Source organism: Oncorhynchus mykiss, chromosome 22, assembly GCF_057628025.1.
Source record: "Oncorhynchus mykiss isolate SJ-2025 chromosome 22, ASM5762802v1, whole genome shotgun sequence".
NCBI lineage: Eukaryota > Metazoa > Chordata > Actinopteri > Salmoniformes > Salmonidae > Oncorhynchus > Oncorhynchus mykiss.
Window position 1 is genome coordinate 15,130,084 of NC_143043.1, and position 16,706 is coordinate 15,146,789.

The 16,706-nt window shown below is 41.5% G+C and overlaps 1 protein-coding gene across 2 annotated transcripts; it reads right to left on the reverse strand.

The window, feature by feature from the left end:
- Positions 1-5,425: 5,425 nt before the first annotated feature.
- Positions 5,426-16,625, reverse strand: LOC110501423 (interleukin-10 receptor subunit beta). 2 transcript variants are annotated; one of them, XM_021578982.3, is made up of 7 exons: positions 16,418-16,625; positions 15,688-15,811; positions 9,343-9,512; positions 8,935-9,089; positions 8,012-8,159; positions 7,684-7,829; positions 5,426-7,544 (listed from the first exon to the last, which is right to left on the reverse strand). In XM_021578982.3, the coding sequence occupies exons 1-7, from the start codon at positions 16,479-16,481 to the stop codon at positions 7,446-7,448; spliced, it is 906 nt and encodes a 301-aa protein (XP_021434657.1). In that variant the 5' UTR covers positions 16,482-16,625; the 3' UTR covers positions 5,426-7,445. The 2 variants fall into 2 exon arrangements, with proteins under 2 accessions (XP_021434657.1, XP_021434658.1); XM_021578983.3 differs by having other exon boundaries at positions 5,426-7,547.
- Between the last annotated feature and the right edge of the window lie 81 nt (positions 16,626-16,706).

Sequence of the window (16,706 nt, forward strand, 5' to 3'; positions counted from 1 at the left end):
GTTGAGGACCATTTATGTTCCATTGATCCAATCTGTAATAGACTATGGCAGTATAGCGTATGGTTCGGCAGCCCCGACCTCATTGGAAAGGCTAGATGTGGGTCATATAGGGTCAAGGACTAGAATATGTAGTGGGGCGTTTCGGACGTCTCCAGTGGCTGCACTACAGGTGGAGATGGGGGATATGCCATTGCAGATTAGGAGACAGCAGCTGGCAACTAATTATTGGGTCAGCCTACAGGGACATGGTGTGTCTCATCCTGCAAAATATATTTTACAGGCATACTGCAAACATGAGAAAGGACTGAACACAAGCTTTGGGTGGGTGTAAATCCACCATGGCTACTCCTTCCTCCAGTTGTAGATCTAGAAGTATTGGAGAGACTACAGAAAGATAGGGAGGGTGTTGAGCCATCTGATTGGTTTAAGAGTCGTCTGGTCATATACACAGACGGTTCAAAAGATCCAAGGACAGGAAGTACTGGGTCAGCATTTCTAGTGCAGGAATATGGGGTGAAAGTCAGGAAACGTATTACTAATCATCTGGCTGTATATACGGCGGAGCTGATGGCCATACTGTTGGCCTTGCAGTGGGTGGAGGAAGTTAAGCCAGAAAGAGTAGCTATTTGCAGATTCATGAGCAGTTTTGATGAGTCTACAGTCTTTCAGCTCACGTAGCAGACAAGACCTGCTTTATGAGGTGCTACAAACCCATGGCAGGATTAGACTGATGGTTATACAGATAAGATTTACTTGGGTCCCAGGACATGTGGGGATGAAGGGGAACAAGGCAGTGGGTGTACTGGCTAAACAAGCACTTAGTAGAGGGGATGTTGATGTTGTAGTTTCAATGAGCAAGGCAGAGGCAAAAAGTCTAATATGGTCAGTGATGGTGTAGAGATGGCAGGAGCAGTGGAATAGAGATACTAAGGCAGGCAGTACAGAGGAATGTCGGGGAGGAGAGAATGGCAGGACAGAAGAGCTATTTGTACAAGATTAAGGGTGGGACACAGCCATTTAAGTCATTAAATGTGATAGGAAAGCATCCAACAGAAAACTGTTATTACTGACAGGAAACAGAGACCGTGGAGCATGTATTGCTACAGTGTGGGCAGTATCAGAGGGAAATAAGAGAGGCTGAGATCTAATGAGGGAGAAGGGGATACAGGAAATTAGTTTAAAGAGTATAGTTAGTTTCTCCCTGTCTCTGGCCCACACTCCAGTACAGTAGGTGGCGGTAATGCACCATAGCTTTGGATGTCAACTGCCGATAAACCCCACCGAAGAGGACAATGAGAACAGCTATATGGACACGCCTGGTGCCCAACATGGATGACATATTTCTTAAGAGTTGAGTGCAGGCCAGTCAAGTTCTTCCACACCAATCTCAACAAACCATTTCTGTATGGACCTTTCTTTGTGCTCAGGGGCATTGTCATTCTGAAACAGGAAAAAGCCTTCCCCAAACTGTTGCCACCCAGTTGGAAGCACATAATCGTAGGGACAAATGCCACTGTATGCTGTAGCTTTAAGGGACCTAGAACTAAACAGCCCCAGACCATTATTCCTCCTCCACCAAACTTTAGTTAGCACAATGCATTCTGGCAGGTAGCGTTCTCCTGGCATCCGCCAAACCAAGATCCACCCGTCGGACTGCCAGATGGTGAAGCGTGACTCATCACTCCAGAGATGGCGTTGGTGGTGTCCAATGGTGGTGAGCTTTACACCACTCCAGCCAACGCTTGGTATTGCACATGGTGATCTTAGGCTTGTGTGCAGCTGCTCGGCCACGAAAACCCATTTTATGAAGATCCTGACGAACAGTTCTTGTGCTGACGTTGCTTCCAGATGCAGTTTGGAACTCGGTAGTGAGTGTTGCAACCTGAGGACAGACAATTTTTATGCGCTACGCGGTTCAGAGCTGAGCCGGCACAATTGTTTAGTGACTCCGTCAGATCAGAGGAAGGAGGGAGGACCAGGGATATTCTCTTGATATGTGTGTGAATTGGACCAAATTTAGTGATGCAGAAACAAGAGACCACATGTTGCCGTTTTATGAAATCTGATTATTCTGGTGACATTATGATCGATGCTTGGTTGCTGACAAATGAAAATATTATCACTTTTGGCGGCAGATAGCCTAGTGGTTAAGCACATTGGGACAGTAACCGAAAGGCCGCTGGTTTGAATCCCGAGCTGACTGGGTGAAATATCTGATGATGTGCCATTGAGCAAGGCACTGAACTCTATTTGCTCATGTAAGTCACTCTGGATTTGCAATAAAGCACTAAAGTAAAACTGCAAAAGATGTGGCAAAGCAATTCACTTTTAGTCCTGAATACAAAGTGTTATGCTTGTGGCAAATCCAAAAACGTACCACTCCCCATATTTTCAAGCATAGTGGTTTTTCAGAATAAAAAAGGAATGAGGCTAAGCACAGGCAAAATCCTGGAGGGAAACCTGGTTCAGTCTGCTTTCCACCAGACATTGGGGAGGTAAATTCACCTTTCAGCAGGACAATAACCTAAAACACAAGGCCAAATCTACACTGGAGTTAATTACCAAGAAGAAAGTGAAAGTTCCTGAGTGGCCGAGTTACAGTTTAGACATAAATTTACTTGAAAATCTATGGCAAGACCTACAAATTTGACAAAATAATAAATGGCCTAATGTTGCACAATCCAGGTGTGGAAAGCTCTTAGCGACTTATCCAGAATTATTCACAGCTGTAAAAGCTGACAAAGGTGCTTCTTCTACAAATTATTGACACAGGGTTGTGAATACTTATGTAAATGAGATATTTCTGTATTTCATTTAAAAAAAATTCTAAAAGCATGTTTTCACTTTGTCATTATGTAGTATTGGCGCAGCGGTCTAAGGTACTGCATCTCAGTACAAGAGGCATCACTACAGTCCCTGGTTCTAATCCAGGCTGTATCATATCCGGCCGTGATTGGGAGTCCCATAGGGTGGCGCACAATTGGCCTAGCGTCGTCCGGGTTTGGCCGGGGAAGGTCGTCATTGTAAATAAGAATTTGTTCTTAATTAATAATATCCTCTTCGTGCTAGGGGGCAGTATTTTCCTTTTTGGAAAAAAAACGTTCCCGTTTTAAACGGTCAGGAAAAGATGCTAGAATATGCATATAATTGACAGCTTTCGATAGAAAACACTAACGTTTCCAAAACTGTAAAGATATTGTCTGTGAGTATAACAGAACTGATGTTGCAGGCGAAAGCCTGAGAAAAATCCAATCCGGAAGTGCCCCAGGTTTTGAAAGCGCTGCGTTCCAATGACTCCCTATTTGGCTGTGAATGTACCATCAACGAGCTTACGCTTTCTACGTATTCCCCAAGGTGTCTACAGCATTGTGACGTAGTTTTACGCATTTCTGTTGAAGAATAGCCGTAGGCGGCCACATTGCGTTTGTGGTCACATTGTGGCTCCGAGAGAGATTCTCGCGTAAAATACAGAGGTAGCCATTACTCCAATCGGTCTTAGAGAAAAACGAATTGTCCCGACGGATATATTATCGAATAGATATTAGAAAAACACCTTGAGGATGGATTCTAAACAACGTTTGCCATGTTTCTGTCGATATTATGGAGCTAATTTGGAATATTTTTCAGAGTTGTGGTGACCGCAATTTCCGGGCGATTTCTCAGCCAAACGTGAAGAACAAACTGAGCTATTTCCCCTACAAAAATAATATTTTGGGAAAAAATGAACTTTGGCTATCTACCTGGGAGTCTCGTGAGTGAAAACATCCGAAGTTCATCAAAGGTAAACAATTTAATTTGATTGCTTTTCTCATTTCCGTGACAAGGTTGCCTGCTGCTAGCAAGGCATAATGCTATGCTAGGCTATCGATAAACTTACACAAATGCTTGTCTAGCGTTGGTTGTAAAGCATATTTTGAAAATCTGAGATGACAGGGTGATTAACAAAAGGCTAAGCTGTGTCTCAATATATTTAATTTGTGATTTTCATGAATAGGAATATTTTCTAGGGATATTTACGTCCGTTGCGTTATGCTAATTCGTTTCAGGCGATGATTACGCTCCCGCATGCGGGTTTGGGAGTCACTAGAGGTTGTTCTTAACTGATTTGCCTTGTAATGGTTAAAAAAAATGGGTGAGGAAAATAATCTATTTCATCCATTTGAATTCAGGCTGTAAAACAACAAAATGTGGAATAAGTCAAGGGGTGTGAATACTTTCAGTTCACAGAAGCTACTCGGTAAACAATATGCCAAGCCGTCAAATTCACTTGGTATTGACCCCACGGCTGGTATCTGGGGTACTTTCTCATTAAGGGCTGGTTTAGGAGACACATATTTAGCTTCCAATGTAGAAATCCAGTGTAGAAATCCCCTACTATAACCCATGTGTAGCCTATAATATGTATTCAATTCTCACGCTTAATAGACATTTGACAATATTGTTTGTGACAACAATATTACAGACAAGACAAATTGTAGGCTATAACATGGGACACAACATTACAGTAACATCTAGATAAATACATTAGCTATGTTGTCACAAGATAATATATTTCATTTACTTATGTTAGAGATTTGGATCACATGTAGGCCTATGTAATTAGATTATAAGGATGTAAGCATGAAGATAGATACTGGGAAAAAATATAAACGCAACATATAAAGTGTTGGTCCCATGTATCATGAGCTGAAATAAAAGATCCCAGAAATGTTCCATACACACACAAATATGTTTTCTCTCAATTTTGTGCACACATTTGTTTACATCCCTGTTAGTAAGCATTTGTCCTTTGCCAAGATAATCCATCCACCTGATCAAGAAGCTAATTAAACAGCATGATCATTACACAGGTGCACCTTGTGCTGGGGACAATAAAAGTCCACTCTAAAATATGCAGTTGTGTCCCACAACACAATGCCACAGATGTCTCAAGGTTTTGCGGGAATGTGCAATTGGCATGTTGACTGCAAGAATGTCCACCAGAGCTGTTGCCAGAGAATTTAATGTTAATTTGTCCAACCGGCCTCACAACCGCAGACCACATGATACCACGCCAGCCCAGGACCTCTACGTCCAGCTTCTTCACCTGTGGAGACCAGCCACCAGGACAGCTGATCAAACTGACGAGTATATATGTCTGTAATAATTTCCCCTTTTGTGGTGAAAAACTCATTCTGATTGGCTGGACTTGGCTCCCCAATGGGTGGGCCTATGCCCCACCCATGGCTGTGCCCCTGTCCAGTCATGTGAAATCCATAGATTAGGGGTAATGAATTTATTTAAATTGACTGACTTCCATATATGAACTGTAACTCAGTAAAATCTTTAAATTGTTGCATGTTGTGTTTATATTTGGGTTCAAGATATTTCAACTTTAAGTAAACATGCATTGATAATAACCAATGATAGGTGACAACACCAAACATTTATGAGCATTTAAAAATATATATTTATTCCCTTGGCAAGTCATTTTTAACTGTTGGGCACATTTTTTACTTGTTTGTGTGTGTGGTCTCCCACAATATAAAATGGTAAAAAGTCTATAAAACATGACTTCAAATGTCAAACGACATCTTCCAAGTGCTAATAGAGTACCTTCAACTGTTAAAGGGCCAATGCAGTCAAAAACGTGAGTTACCTGTGTTTTAAATTTCCACACTATGAGCTTGGAATAATACTGAAATTATGAAAATTATGATAATGTCCTTTAAGTATAAGAGCTGTTTGAAAAGACCGTCTGAAATTTCAGCCTTTTTACGTAGGATGGAGTTTTGGCCTTCCATGGTAACATCACCATGTGGTAAATTAGTTAATAGACCAATAAGAAAGAGTTCCAAACCTCTCTGCCAATAACAGTTCATTTTCTGTTTTTGCCTAAAGCACTCCCAGACAGTCCTAGCAAATGTCTTGATTAAGAAGTTGCTATTTGCTAAAAAAGTACCTTACTCTGATTGTTTTCATTGTTACTTATAAATGATTTGATATTTAGATAAAAATGGCTGCATTGGTCCTTTAATATCCTTCACAAACACAGAGTCACACAGAGACATATAGGAACAAGCACAGAGTCACACAGAGACATATAGGCACAAACACAGAGTCACACAGAGACATATTAGGCACAAACACAGAGTCACACAGAGACATATTAGGCACAAACACAGTCACACAGAAACATATAGGAACAAACACAGAGTCACACAGAGACACATAGGAACAAACACAGAGTCACACAGAGACATATAGGCACAAACACAGAGTCACACAGAGACATATAGGAACAAACACAGTCACACAGAGACATATTAGGCACAAACACAGAGTCACACAGAAACATATAGGAACAAACACAGAGTCACACAGAGACACATAGGAACAAACACAGAGTCACACAGAGACACATAGGAACAAACACAGAGTCACACAGAGACACATAGGAACAAACACAGAGTCACACAGAAACATATAGGAACAAACACAGAGTCACACAGAGACACATAGGAACAAACACAGAGTCACACAGAGACATATAGGAACAAACACAGAGTCACACAGAGACACATAGGAACAAACACAGAGTCACACAGAGACACATAGGAACAAACACAGAGTCACACAGAGACACATAGGAACAAACACAGAGTCACACAGAGACATATAGGAACAAACACAGAGTCACACAGAGACACATAGGAACAAACACAGAGTCACACAGAGACACATAGGAACAAACACAGAGTCACACAGAGACACATAGGAACAAACACAGAGTCACACAGAGACACATAGGAACAAACACAGAGTGCATCAAGGCATAAACACAGACCATGTAATACTCCCTTCCTGGTGTTGTGCCATTTGGACTGTGTTGTAAGTCTCTCTGATGACAGTGGTTGAACCATTCCGTTGCCCTATAGCCATGATTCCCCAAAAAATGCCAGTGTAGGCTTACCATGCATGGCCGTAATGAATGATAGGCAATATTGATCATTATCATACACTTAAAGGTCACATAAATAAACACATCACAGTAAGTAGCTCTCTTAGCATTTCATCAACATTAATAAAAATCACTAAATCCCAGATGTCAGAATATTATTTCTCAATTCTCAATAAGATACACGTCCTCTTTTCTGCCATCTATTTCAGTCCTTGTTCTCTTTTCTTACTTCACCTGGGACTACTCAGTTCCTATTTTTGACCCATATCTTCCCCACCCACTTTGGGCGTGTTCGACATTGCAGCCGACTTTAAAGGCGAGTCGAGAATGACTGATCAACAAATCACCTTGCAACGTAAATAACTTTTCAATATTATTTGTAGATCTGTCAGTCAGTCTCAATCCACAGTTTTGATACTCTCGAACACAGCCAGACGGTCTGTGTGTTTTCTCCCAGTCTGTGTGTATTACGTTCTTCCGACCAACAGATAGAGCTCTCCTTTGTCTATGCCCCACCTGGCATGACGCGGAGCTCATGGTACACCTCCTCAGGCTGGAGGCTGCTCTGTATGGCCAGGATGGAGGAGCATGGTGAATCCAACAGCTACTGCATAGAATAGAATACCACATAATTGTGTTACAGAGAACAACATTATTTTGACCCATCACCCTCCACTGCTACACACAAAGAAATACAGTCTATTATTCATTAAAACACAATGATCATGAGTCATACTACTGACCTCTGTGAAATGTTCAGGCAGCTTGGCCTTGGGTCTGAGGAAGCGGACCACCCTGTAGCAGTACCAGAAGGCCAGGGCCAGCAGGGCCACTGCCACAGCCATCACCACAAACGTCACCAGGGCTACCACCCAAGGCCTGTCATTGCCTGAGGAGTGGTTGGGGTTGGAAAAAGGACACCAGGGAGGAAGAATTTAGTTGAGCACAGGGGACTTGGAGAAGCACTGAAGGCAGCAATCTAATCAAATCCTCATCATTTGTGTTTAACCGATGAAAGGGAGGAAGAGAGAGAGAGAGATGCGGAAAGAGAGCGAGAGACATGGGGCTCACCCTTAGCGGTGCTCTCACATGTAACATTGCTGGGCTGGCTGTGTTTGGAGAACCTCTGGGTGTACACCCAGACCTGAACACAGTACCTGGTCCATGGCTCCAGTGCCAAGACCACTTTACGAAGTGGGGTGCATTTCATACTTTTGTCCTGGGAGGGGGTGATAGAGAAGTAGTGAGGATCGACAGCGCCATCAGATTATCCCACCCACAGTCATAACAGTTACCATTGGCAGATGGATAAGTAGTTTTTGTGCTCTGACCCTAAACCCAGAAGGTTCCCCCTAAAAGCAACAACGTGAAACCGATGCTCTAAGTAATGCTAATTTCACCATTATTTTATTTGTTTAAAATGCAATTTATACTGCCACAGTGGTAAATATTAAAATAAAAGTGTATTCCAAATTAAACAAACAACCCCACCTGTGTCAAGGCAAAAAAAACAACAACAAAAACACCCACGTGTCTGCACTTGTCATCCTGGGACAGTCAGCAAGAGGCATCAATTAATTCAGGCTACAAGAGCGTCGACCAAATGATAATCGCCGATTGTCATTAAACTGTTAGGTGTTTTGTAAAAGATGTGCACTGTTCGGATGCTGGAACTATTTTGGAGTGGACGAGCATGCACAAGTAGTCTACTCTTTTTTTTTTTGACAATAAGACGAAAACATCATGACTGGTTGTGTTCATGCCAAATTAAAAAGGTAATAAAACAATTTTGAATGTTAAATGACACGTCTTTACTATTAGATCCATAAACATGTCACGGTATAATTCGCAATCTGCTTAAACCTGTACCTCATACTCCTTATTGGCTCCCGTTACTATGAAGTACTGCTTGTTAACCACCAGGTGTGAAAGATCTGGCGACAGTCTGTTTTCCTTTATTTTAACATGATCAGATCCCAAAATGGTCACCATACCTTCTCCTCCTGACCCTCTTTCCAGTAGGTGATATTAAAGTGTGCGTTGTTGTATAAGTCTTTGAACTCAGAGATCTTGAGCACTGGGTCGTTGATGCTCACTTCAATGACAGCACCACTGGAGACGAGCGCCACACCGGGAGGGCCTAGCGTGGCTGTAGAGAGACATTTGAAAGGAAGTGACCTAGAGGAAGTGAACACCTCTCAGATGAGGAGGGTTAAAGAAATCACACTTGCTAGCTGATAACCATAGACTAGTCTATTAAAGAGGCAATTCTGTCAGGCTCCAGGCTTTATTCACAGTGACACACTGTGTTTTACCCAACCTCTGGTTGAACAGTGCATGTTAATACACTTTCATACCCTGAAGATCTGTCAAAGCTGTTACGGAGATGGGTATAAACTCACTGTGTTCATCCATGACAAACTTCTTAGTCTTCATCCAGCGAGATGTGTCCCCCTCTCGTTCTGCCCTCACTTGGAAAGTGTACACTCCAAATTTGTTTAGATGACTGGTGAAGTCACAGCTTTGGGCTGTTGTGTTCCAACATACAACCTCATTGCGTCCGACTAAGCCCCTGTATCAAAACATGGCATAATAGTTATTGCAGTAGAATATTATTACCAGCATGGTCGGATGCTCATTAGGCAGGATTAGGTGGCGGCAGATTGACGAGGGCGGCATCTTCGGAGCTAAACTGACCAAGACGCACCAACAACAACACATAGAACCTCACAAAATTCTGCCCAAAAACAATGATAATTTCTCTCAACCAGTGGCATATGGGCTTTTTAGATGAACGCCGATGCCGCCCTGTGATAATCAGGGCCAACTTTATCAAAGGCATGGGCGCAAATGATTTTGCTTGTCCATTCCCAGCGTGCCTCTCCAGTGTGTTGTTGGACAAATAAAGGCAACAGCCTGTTTTACAAATGGTGGGCCCACCACATGGATGGATATTCATAAAATTCCATTGCCCGACACCCCAGTAAGCACGAGCAGACGTCTTTTTTTTGGTCCTGTCCGGATGTCTTTTTTGGTGTTTTACAAACGGAAGGCTTATCACATAATTGGCCATTCATAAAATGATATTTCAGGCAACAGGCTACACCTCAGTCAGCACGGACCAATGCAAATGCCTTTTGGACGTCTATTTTTGTCCAAGTCCAGATCGGCCTTGAGTTCCACAGACATTGGTTTTTGGTCCGGTCCAAATCTGAACCAATCATAGAAGTCTATGTTTGGTTCAGATTTTGTCCGGTCTGGCCCAGCCTTGATTTGGCCCAAACATAGACGTCTATAAATGACGTCTTTTCAACGTTCATACAATATCCAATAAATACAGTAGCTAACATCCAATTTGGGCCAAACTTTCTTTCAAACAATGAGTAAGACATGAGGAATACAAAGAAATGGTCAACAGCCACCGACGGACCCTCAACCAAACCGAGCACAACAAAAAGTACACAGGTGCTCTGAGTATTGTTTCTTCATCCAATGCAATGTTTTCTGAGTGAATGTATTATTATTAAACGTTTTTCTTTCAGAGAAATGTCCTATCCTACATCCTGATATTACCAGCTTCTGATCACTAGATGTTGCTGTTCCTGCTACTAGATGATTAATAGGCAGTTTATGGAAGGTATGACAGCAACCCATGCTTTGGTTTCTTTACCTGGCTACTGCTTCAAATGCTAACATTTTAGCATTTGTGGCACAAATCCAATGCAAGTAAATGGACTTATTCCATATTTTGTTGTGTTACAGTACCTAACATCTGATTTGCCAGTGTGAGTATTCAAAATGTATAACTTTTTTTTTTCATTTTTCTCTCACCCATCTACACACAATACCCGATAATGACAAAGTGAAAAGATGTATTTTTTGTGTGCAAATGTATTGATAAGTTAAATACGGAAATATCTCATTTACATAAGTATTCACACCCCTAAGTCAATACATGTTAGAATAAACTTTGGCAGCGATTACAACACATTATTATTACTTGTTAATTCTTCAAGCTCTGTCAAGTTGGTTGTTGGTCATTGCTAGACAGCCATTTTCAAGTCTTGCCATGGACTGGACTAGGCCACTAGTCAGGTCTCTGACTAGGCCACTCAGGAACATCTTGGTAAGCAAATACAGTGTATATTTGGACTTGTGTTTTAGGTTATTGTCCCGCTGAAATGTGAACTTGCCTCCCAGTGTCTGTTGGAAAGCAGACTGAACCAGGTTTTCCTCTAGGACAGCAGTCACCTTTTCTGAGTCAAGATCACTTTCACAGTCAAAAAGCAGCTGAGATCTACTGCTCAGATTTTTTTTTTTTACATTAACCTCACACAAACAATTTTGTAGGAATGAGGTTTGGGCAGTAGGCCTAATAGATTATCACAGGATATTGGCTCTATGATTGGCCTGCCAATATTGTTAATCAGACCATGTTATATTTAAAAACTTGAGCTTTGATAACAAAATAGAGCAGTTGGTTTAGCACTTGTGAGCCACTGTGGAGCATGAATTTAAATAATTAGCTTTTTTATTTTACTGAACTGATGGTACCTGCATCTGATGTTCAACGAGACCAAATCACGACGTCAGTGATCTTCAGGTCGAAAAGTCGGAGCTCTAGAAAGACCCCCGAGTTTCTGACTGATGACCGTTCAAAACTATTTTTCCCAACTGCCTCTCACGGTCTCTGCTCTCTCCTTCCTTTCCTCCGCTGAGACTGACCAGAGAGGGGGGACACAGTCTTCCACCTGCTCTCTCCTTCCTTTCCTCCGCTGAGACTGACCAGAGAGAGGGGACACAGTCTTCCACCTGCTCTCTCCTTCCTTTCCTCCGCTGAGACTGACCAGAGAGGGGGGACACAGTCTTCCACCTGCTCTCTCCTTCCTTTCCTCCGCTGAGACTGACCAGAGAGGGGGGACACAGTCTTCCACCTGCTCTCTCCTTCCTTACCTCCGCTGAGACTGACCAGAGAGAGGGGACACCGTCTTCCACCTGCTCTCTCCTTCCTTTCCTCCGCTGAGACTGACCAGAGAGAGGGGACACAGTCTTCCACCTGATGGCAAAACTTGAGTCGCACCGCATCTGCCTCATGCACAAATTCATGTTATTCCTATGACCAGAGAAAGTTAAATATTCCTTCATATTAAAATCGACACGATGAGCAGCTAATAATAATGATAATAAAACGCAGGGCTTTCAATACTTGGCTATTCATTCATTGCAACTGCAGCCCGAGCGGAAGAACGGAGAAGCGCGTTTTGTAATAGTGTTGAATAAAAACAGTGACAGTGCTACATATACATTTAAACATTAACTCACTCATCAAAACAGCAGCTCTTTGCTGTATTCGTTAACAGTCCCTCTGTGGTCATGGTTTTAAAAGTTATTAAATCTTAAGCAGGCGAGTAGCCTATTAAACTTGACTGTGGCCAGGGTCATGGAAGCTCTGTAGCCACGGTAATTTGAGCTATCCGATTGGGCAGCCCAGTAGGTGCTCTCCATTTAGTCACAGATATTCCGGTCCGCCGGGTAGGCGTAGTTTGTCTCATAGGAACTCTTTGCTTACCCGGTGCGCAGGACTTTTGAATCAAGTGCACCTACCGGCAACAACTCAACAGGTTTAAAAAAGGAGCGCAAGCCTTTATCGTTCGTTGGCTTTTCTACAGAAATATTTGGTGATCGACTAGGAATGCCTTGAAGACCGACCAGCTGATCGTGATCAACCAGTCAGCGACCACTGCTCTAGGACTTTGCCTGTGCTTATAGCTGTGTTTCTTTTTATCCCCAAAATTTCACTAATCCTTGCAGATGACAAGCATACCCATAACATGATGCAACCAACACCCTGCTTGAAATATGAAGAGTGTTACTCAGTAATGTTTTTGATTTGCCCCAAACATAACACTTTATATATATTTGTATATATTTAACCTTTATTTAACTAGGCAGGTCAGTTAACTTCTTTGGGATAGGGGGCAGCATTTTCACTTTTGGATGAAAAGCATGCCCAGAGTAAACTGCCTCCTACTCGGTCCCAGATGCTAATATATGCATATTATTAGTAGTATTGGATAGAAACTCAGAAGTTTCGAAAACTGTTTGAATGATGTCTGTGAGTATAACAGAACTCATATGGCAGGCAAAAACCTGAGAAAAAATCCAAACAGGAAGTGGGAAATCTGAGGTTTGTAGTTTTTAAACTCAGCCCCTATTGAAGTTACAGTGGGATTTTTGTTATGTTGCACTTCCTAAGGCTTCCAATAGATGTCAACCGTCTTTAGAAACTTGATTGAGGCTTCTACTGTGAAGTGGGGCCAAATGAGAGGGGAATGAGTCAGAGGTTTGCCAGCAGCCTTGATCAAAGTCATGCGTATTTACAAGAGAGGTAGCTCTCGTTCCATTGCTTTTCTACAGACAATTGAATTCTCCGGTTGGAACATTATTGAACGTTTATGATAAAAACATCCTAAAGATTGATTCTATACATAGTTTGATTCTATACATAGTTTGATATGTTTCTACGACCAGTAATATAATTTTTTTGAATTTTCGTCCGACCTTTCTGCTGGAAGTTGCATGCTCGTTTAGATTTGTTTACCAAATGCCCTAACAAAAGGAGGTATATAGACATAAATGATGAACTTCATCGAACAAATCAAACATTTATTGTGGAACTGGGATTCCTGGGAGTGCATTCTGATGAAGATCATCAAAGGTAAGTGAATATTTATAATGCTATTTCTGACTAATGTTGACTGCGCAACATGGCGGATATTTCTTTTGGCTGTTTTGGGCTCTGAGCGCAGTACTCAGATTATGCTTTTTCCGGAAGTATAAAAAAAAAATTAAGGAGAGGTTTATCTAAACTTCCATGCATAACATTTGAATTTTCATCAACATTTATAATGAGTACTTCTATGAATTGACGTGGCTCTCTGCAATATCACTGCATGTTTTGGAACTACTGAACATAACACGCCAATGTAAAATGAGATTTTTGGATATAAATATGCACTTTATCAAACAAAACATACATGTATGGTGTAACATGAAGTCCTATGAGTGTCATCTGATGATGATCATCAAAGGTTAGTGATTAATTTTTCCTCTCTTTGGCTGTAAAAATGGCTGGGTTTTTCTGTGGCTTGGTGGTGACCTAACATAATCGTTTGTGGAGCTTTCGCTGTAAAGCATTTTTAAAATCAGACACTGTGGCTGGATTAACGAGAATTGTATCTTTAAAATGGTGCCTAACACTTGTATGTTTGAGAAATTTGATTTATGAGATTTCTGTTGATTTGTATTCGGTGCCCAGCAATTTCATTGGCTGTTGGCGAGGGGTTCCCAGACAGGTTAAGCCTGGGCCAATTGTGCACCGTCCTATCCTATGGGACTCCCAATCACAGCCAGATGTGATACAGTCTGGATTCGAACCAGATGAGATGCAGTGCCTTAGACCGCTGCACCACTCGGGAGCCCCCGAGGACATAAAGTTAATTTCTTTGCCACATTTTTTGCAGTTTTACTTTAGTGCCTTTTTGCAAACAGGATACATGTTTCGGAATATTTGTATTCTGTACAGGCTTACTTCTTTTCACTCTGTCATTTAGGTTAGTATTTTAGGGTAATTACAATATTGTTGACCCATCCTCAGTTTTCTTGGTGAAATCCCTGAGCAGTTTCATTCCTCTCCGGCAACTGAGTTAGGAAGGACACCTTTATCTTTGTAGTGACTGGGTGTATTGATACACCATCCTAAGTGTAATGAATAACTTCACCACGATGAAAGGGATATTAAATATCTACTTTTTAAAAATTTTAATTACCCATCTACCCATCCTTCTTTGTGAGGCCATTGTAAACCACCCTGGTAGACGTGGTTGAATCTGTGTTTGAACTCCACTGCTCGACTGAGGAACCAAACAGATAATTGTATGTGTGGGGTACAGAAAACACTATTATCATACCCAGAGTGAATCCATGCAACTTATTTTGTGACATTTTAAGCACATTTGTACTCCTGAACATATTTAGGCTTGGCATAACAAAGGGGTTGAATACATTTTAGCTTTTCATTTAATTTGTAAAAGCTAACAACTTCAATGACAAATTTCTCTGATCAGGGGAATAAAAAACATCCCAAAATTCACGGGGATTGCATTGCATAGGATGAAGAAACAATACTCTGACTACTTGTCAGAGAGAACTGATACCATATACTCATTGTTGGTGTGGGGGGGGGGTCCATGGGGGGCTTTTGACAATTTCTTTGGAATCCTCATTGTTAGAAAAATGGGTTCCAACTCAGGTGTTAGGTCCTATATTTATTGAATATGAATCCTATCAATTAAAATACCCAATTAGCTTAATTTCTCAGAGATTATATTATATATCAACAAAATTATGTTTCTAATAGATTGTGGGGTCAAAATCCTCTTTCATGTGCTTTTTGAGGTGGAAGTGAAATAGTTGCACTCATTTCTTAAAAATATACTGTCTGTGTGTGTGTCAGTGTGAGCAATACTGTATGAGAAAAGTAGGAATGTGTGTAGGTACAAAGAGCACGCCAGAGTGTGAGCATGCCTATGTATGACACATTGAGAGTCTACTGGTAAAGTCGACTTGAAGGTGTGTCAGTTCTACCCTTTCCCAGCACCCACAGGAGGAAGTTCCTCATATTTCAAAGTGTCACCCTCACTTTGCTCCATTGTGTTGTTTTTCATATTACCACAGTCTCCACTCACCTGTACTCTGCTCTGTAGGTTATGTTTTCTGTGTGGTTCTGAGGTGCATCCCACTCCAACACTAGTCCCATGTTGACAGAGTTAATCCTGATGTTACTGGGACTTGGAAGTTCGGCTAACACTGCTGTAAAGCACCGAGATATACATTTGAACATACCGACAATATACTGTACACCAGTGATAGGCCTACTAGTAAAATTTAGATGAGGGGGCACATCAACATCAGGCAGAGCAAAATTCAGTTGGTGGTACAGTAACCGAAAAAGGTTGGGATGCTATGCTGTACATCATGCAGCAGGTGTGGGGAAATAGTATTGTTTCAGGTCTTAGACTATTTTAAGAGGTACTCGAGATATTAAGCCTGCTTCATAGAGAGAAACACTCTTGCGCAAATCTGCCATACAGCAATGCTGCTGGATAAAACCTTTAGCCTATGTGTATTTACATCATCCGTAACAGAGACCATTCCTGTGCGTTACAGAGAAGGAAGTAAACTAATATTTACCGCAATGACGACGACGACAAAATGTCAAGTGTTTCCATTGGTTCTCACAATTGGCAATACAATAGATTGAGGAATGTATGAGAGTGTTAAATACATGTATAATAGACGTTGAAATTATAAAGGAATATCTACAAAAGGAGGTTTAAAACCTTCACCTACAAACATAGACAATCGCCTGTTGGTTGGCTATGCCTCCTATGGTAAGACCAAGATCAAAATACTGACCTGTAATTCCATGTAAAGTTAAACATACTTTGACAAACAAGATGGTAAAAACTGTAGATTGCATGTTATCCAAGAGATTTTCAATGTAATCCAACGACACTGAAATGTTTTGTTGGCTATATTTTTCTTGCGGCTGCTCTTGAGTTTGTCTAGCCAACTTTCTGAATGGTCTGAGAATTGCGAGGTAAGCGTAACTACGCTGCGTAAGAATACTGAAGCTTTACGTACGGTTCAAACGAAAAACATGACACGCACTGGGCATTTCCTAGCTTCGCAATATTCAGTGTCA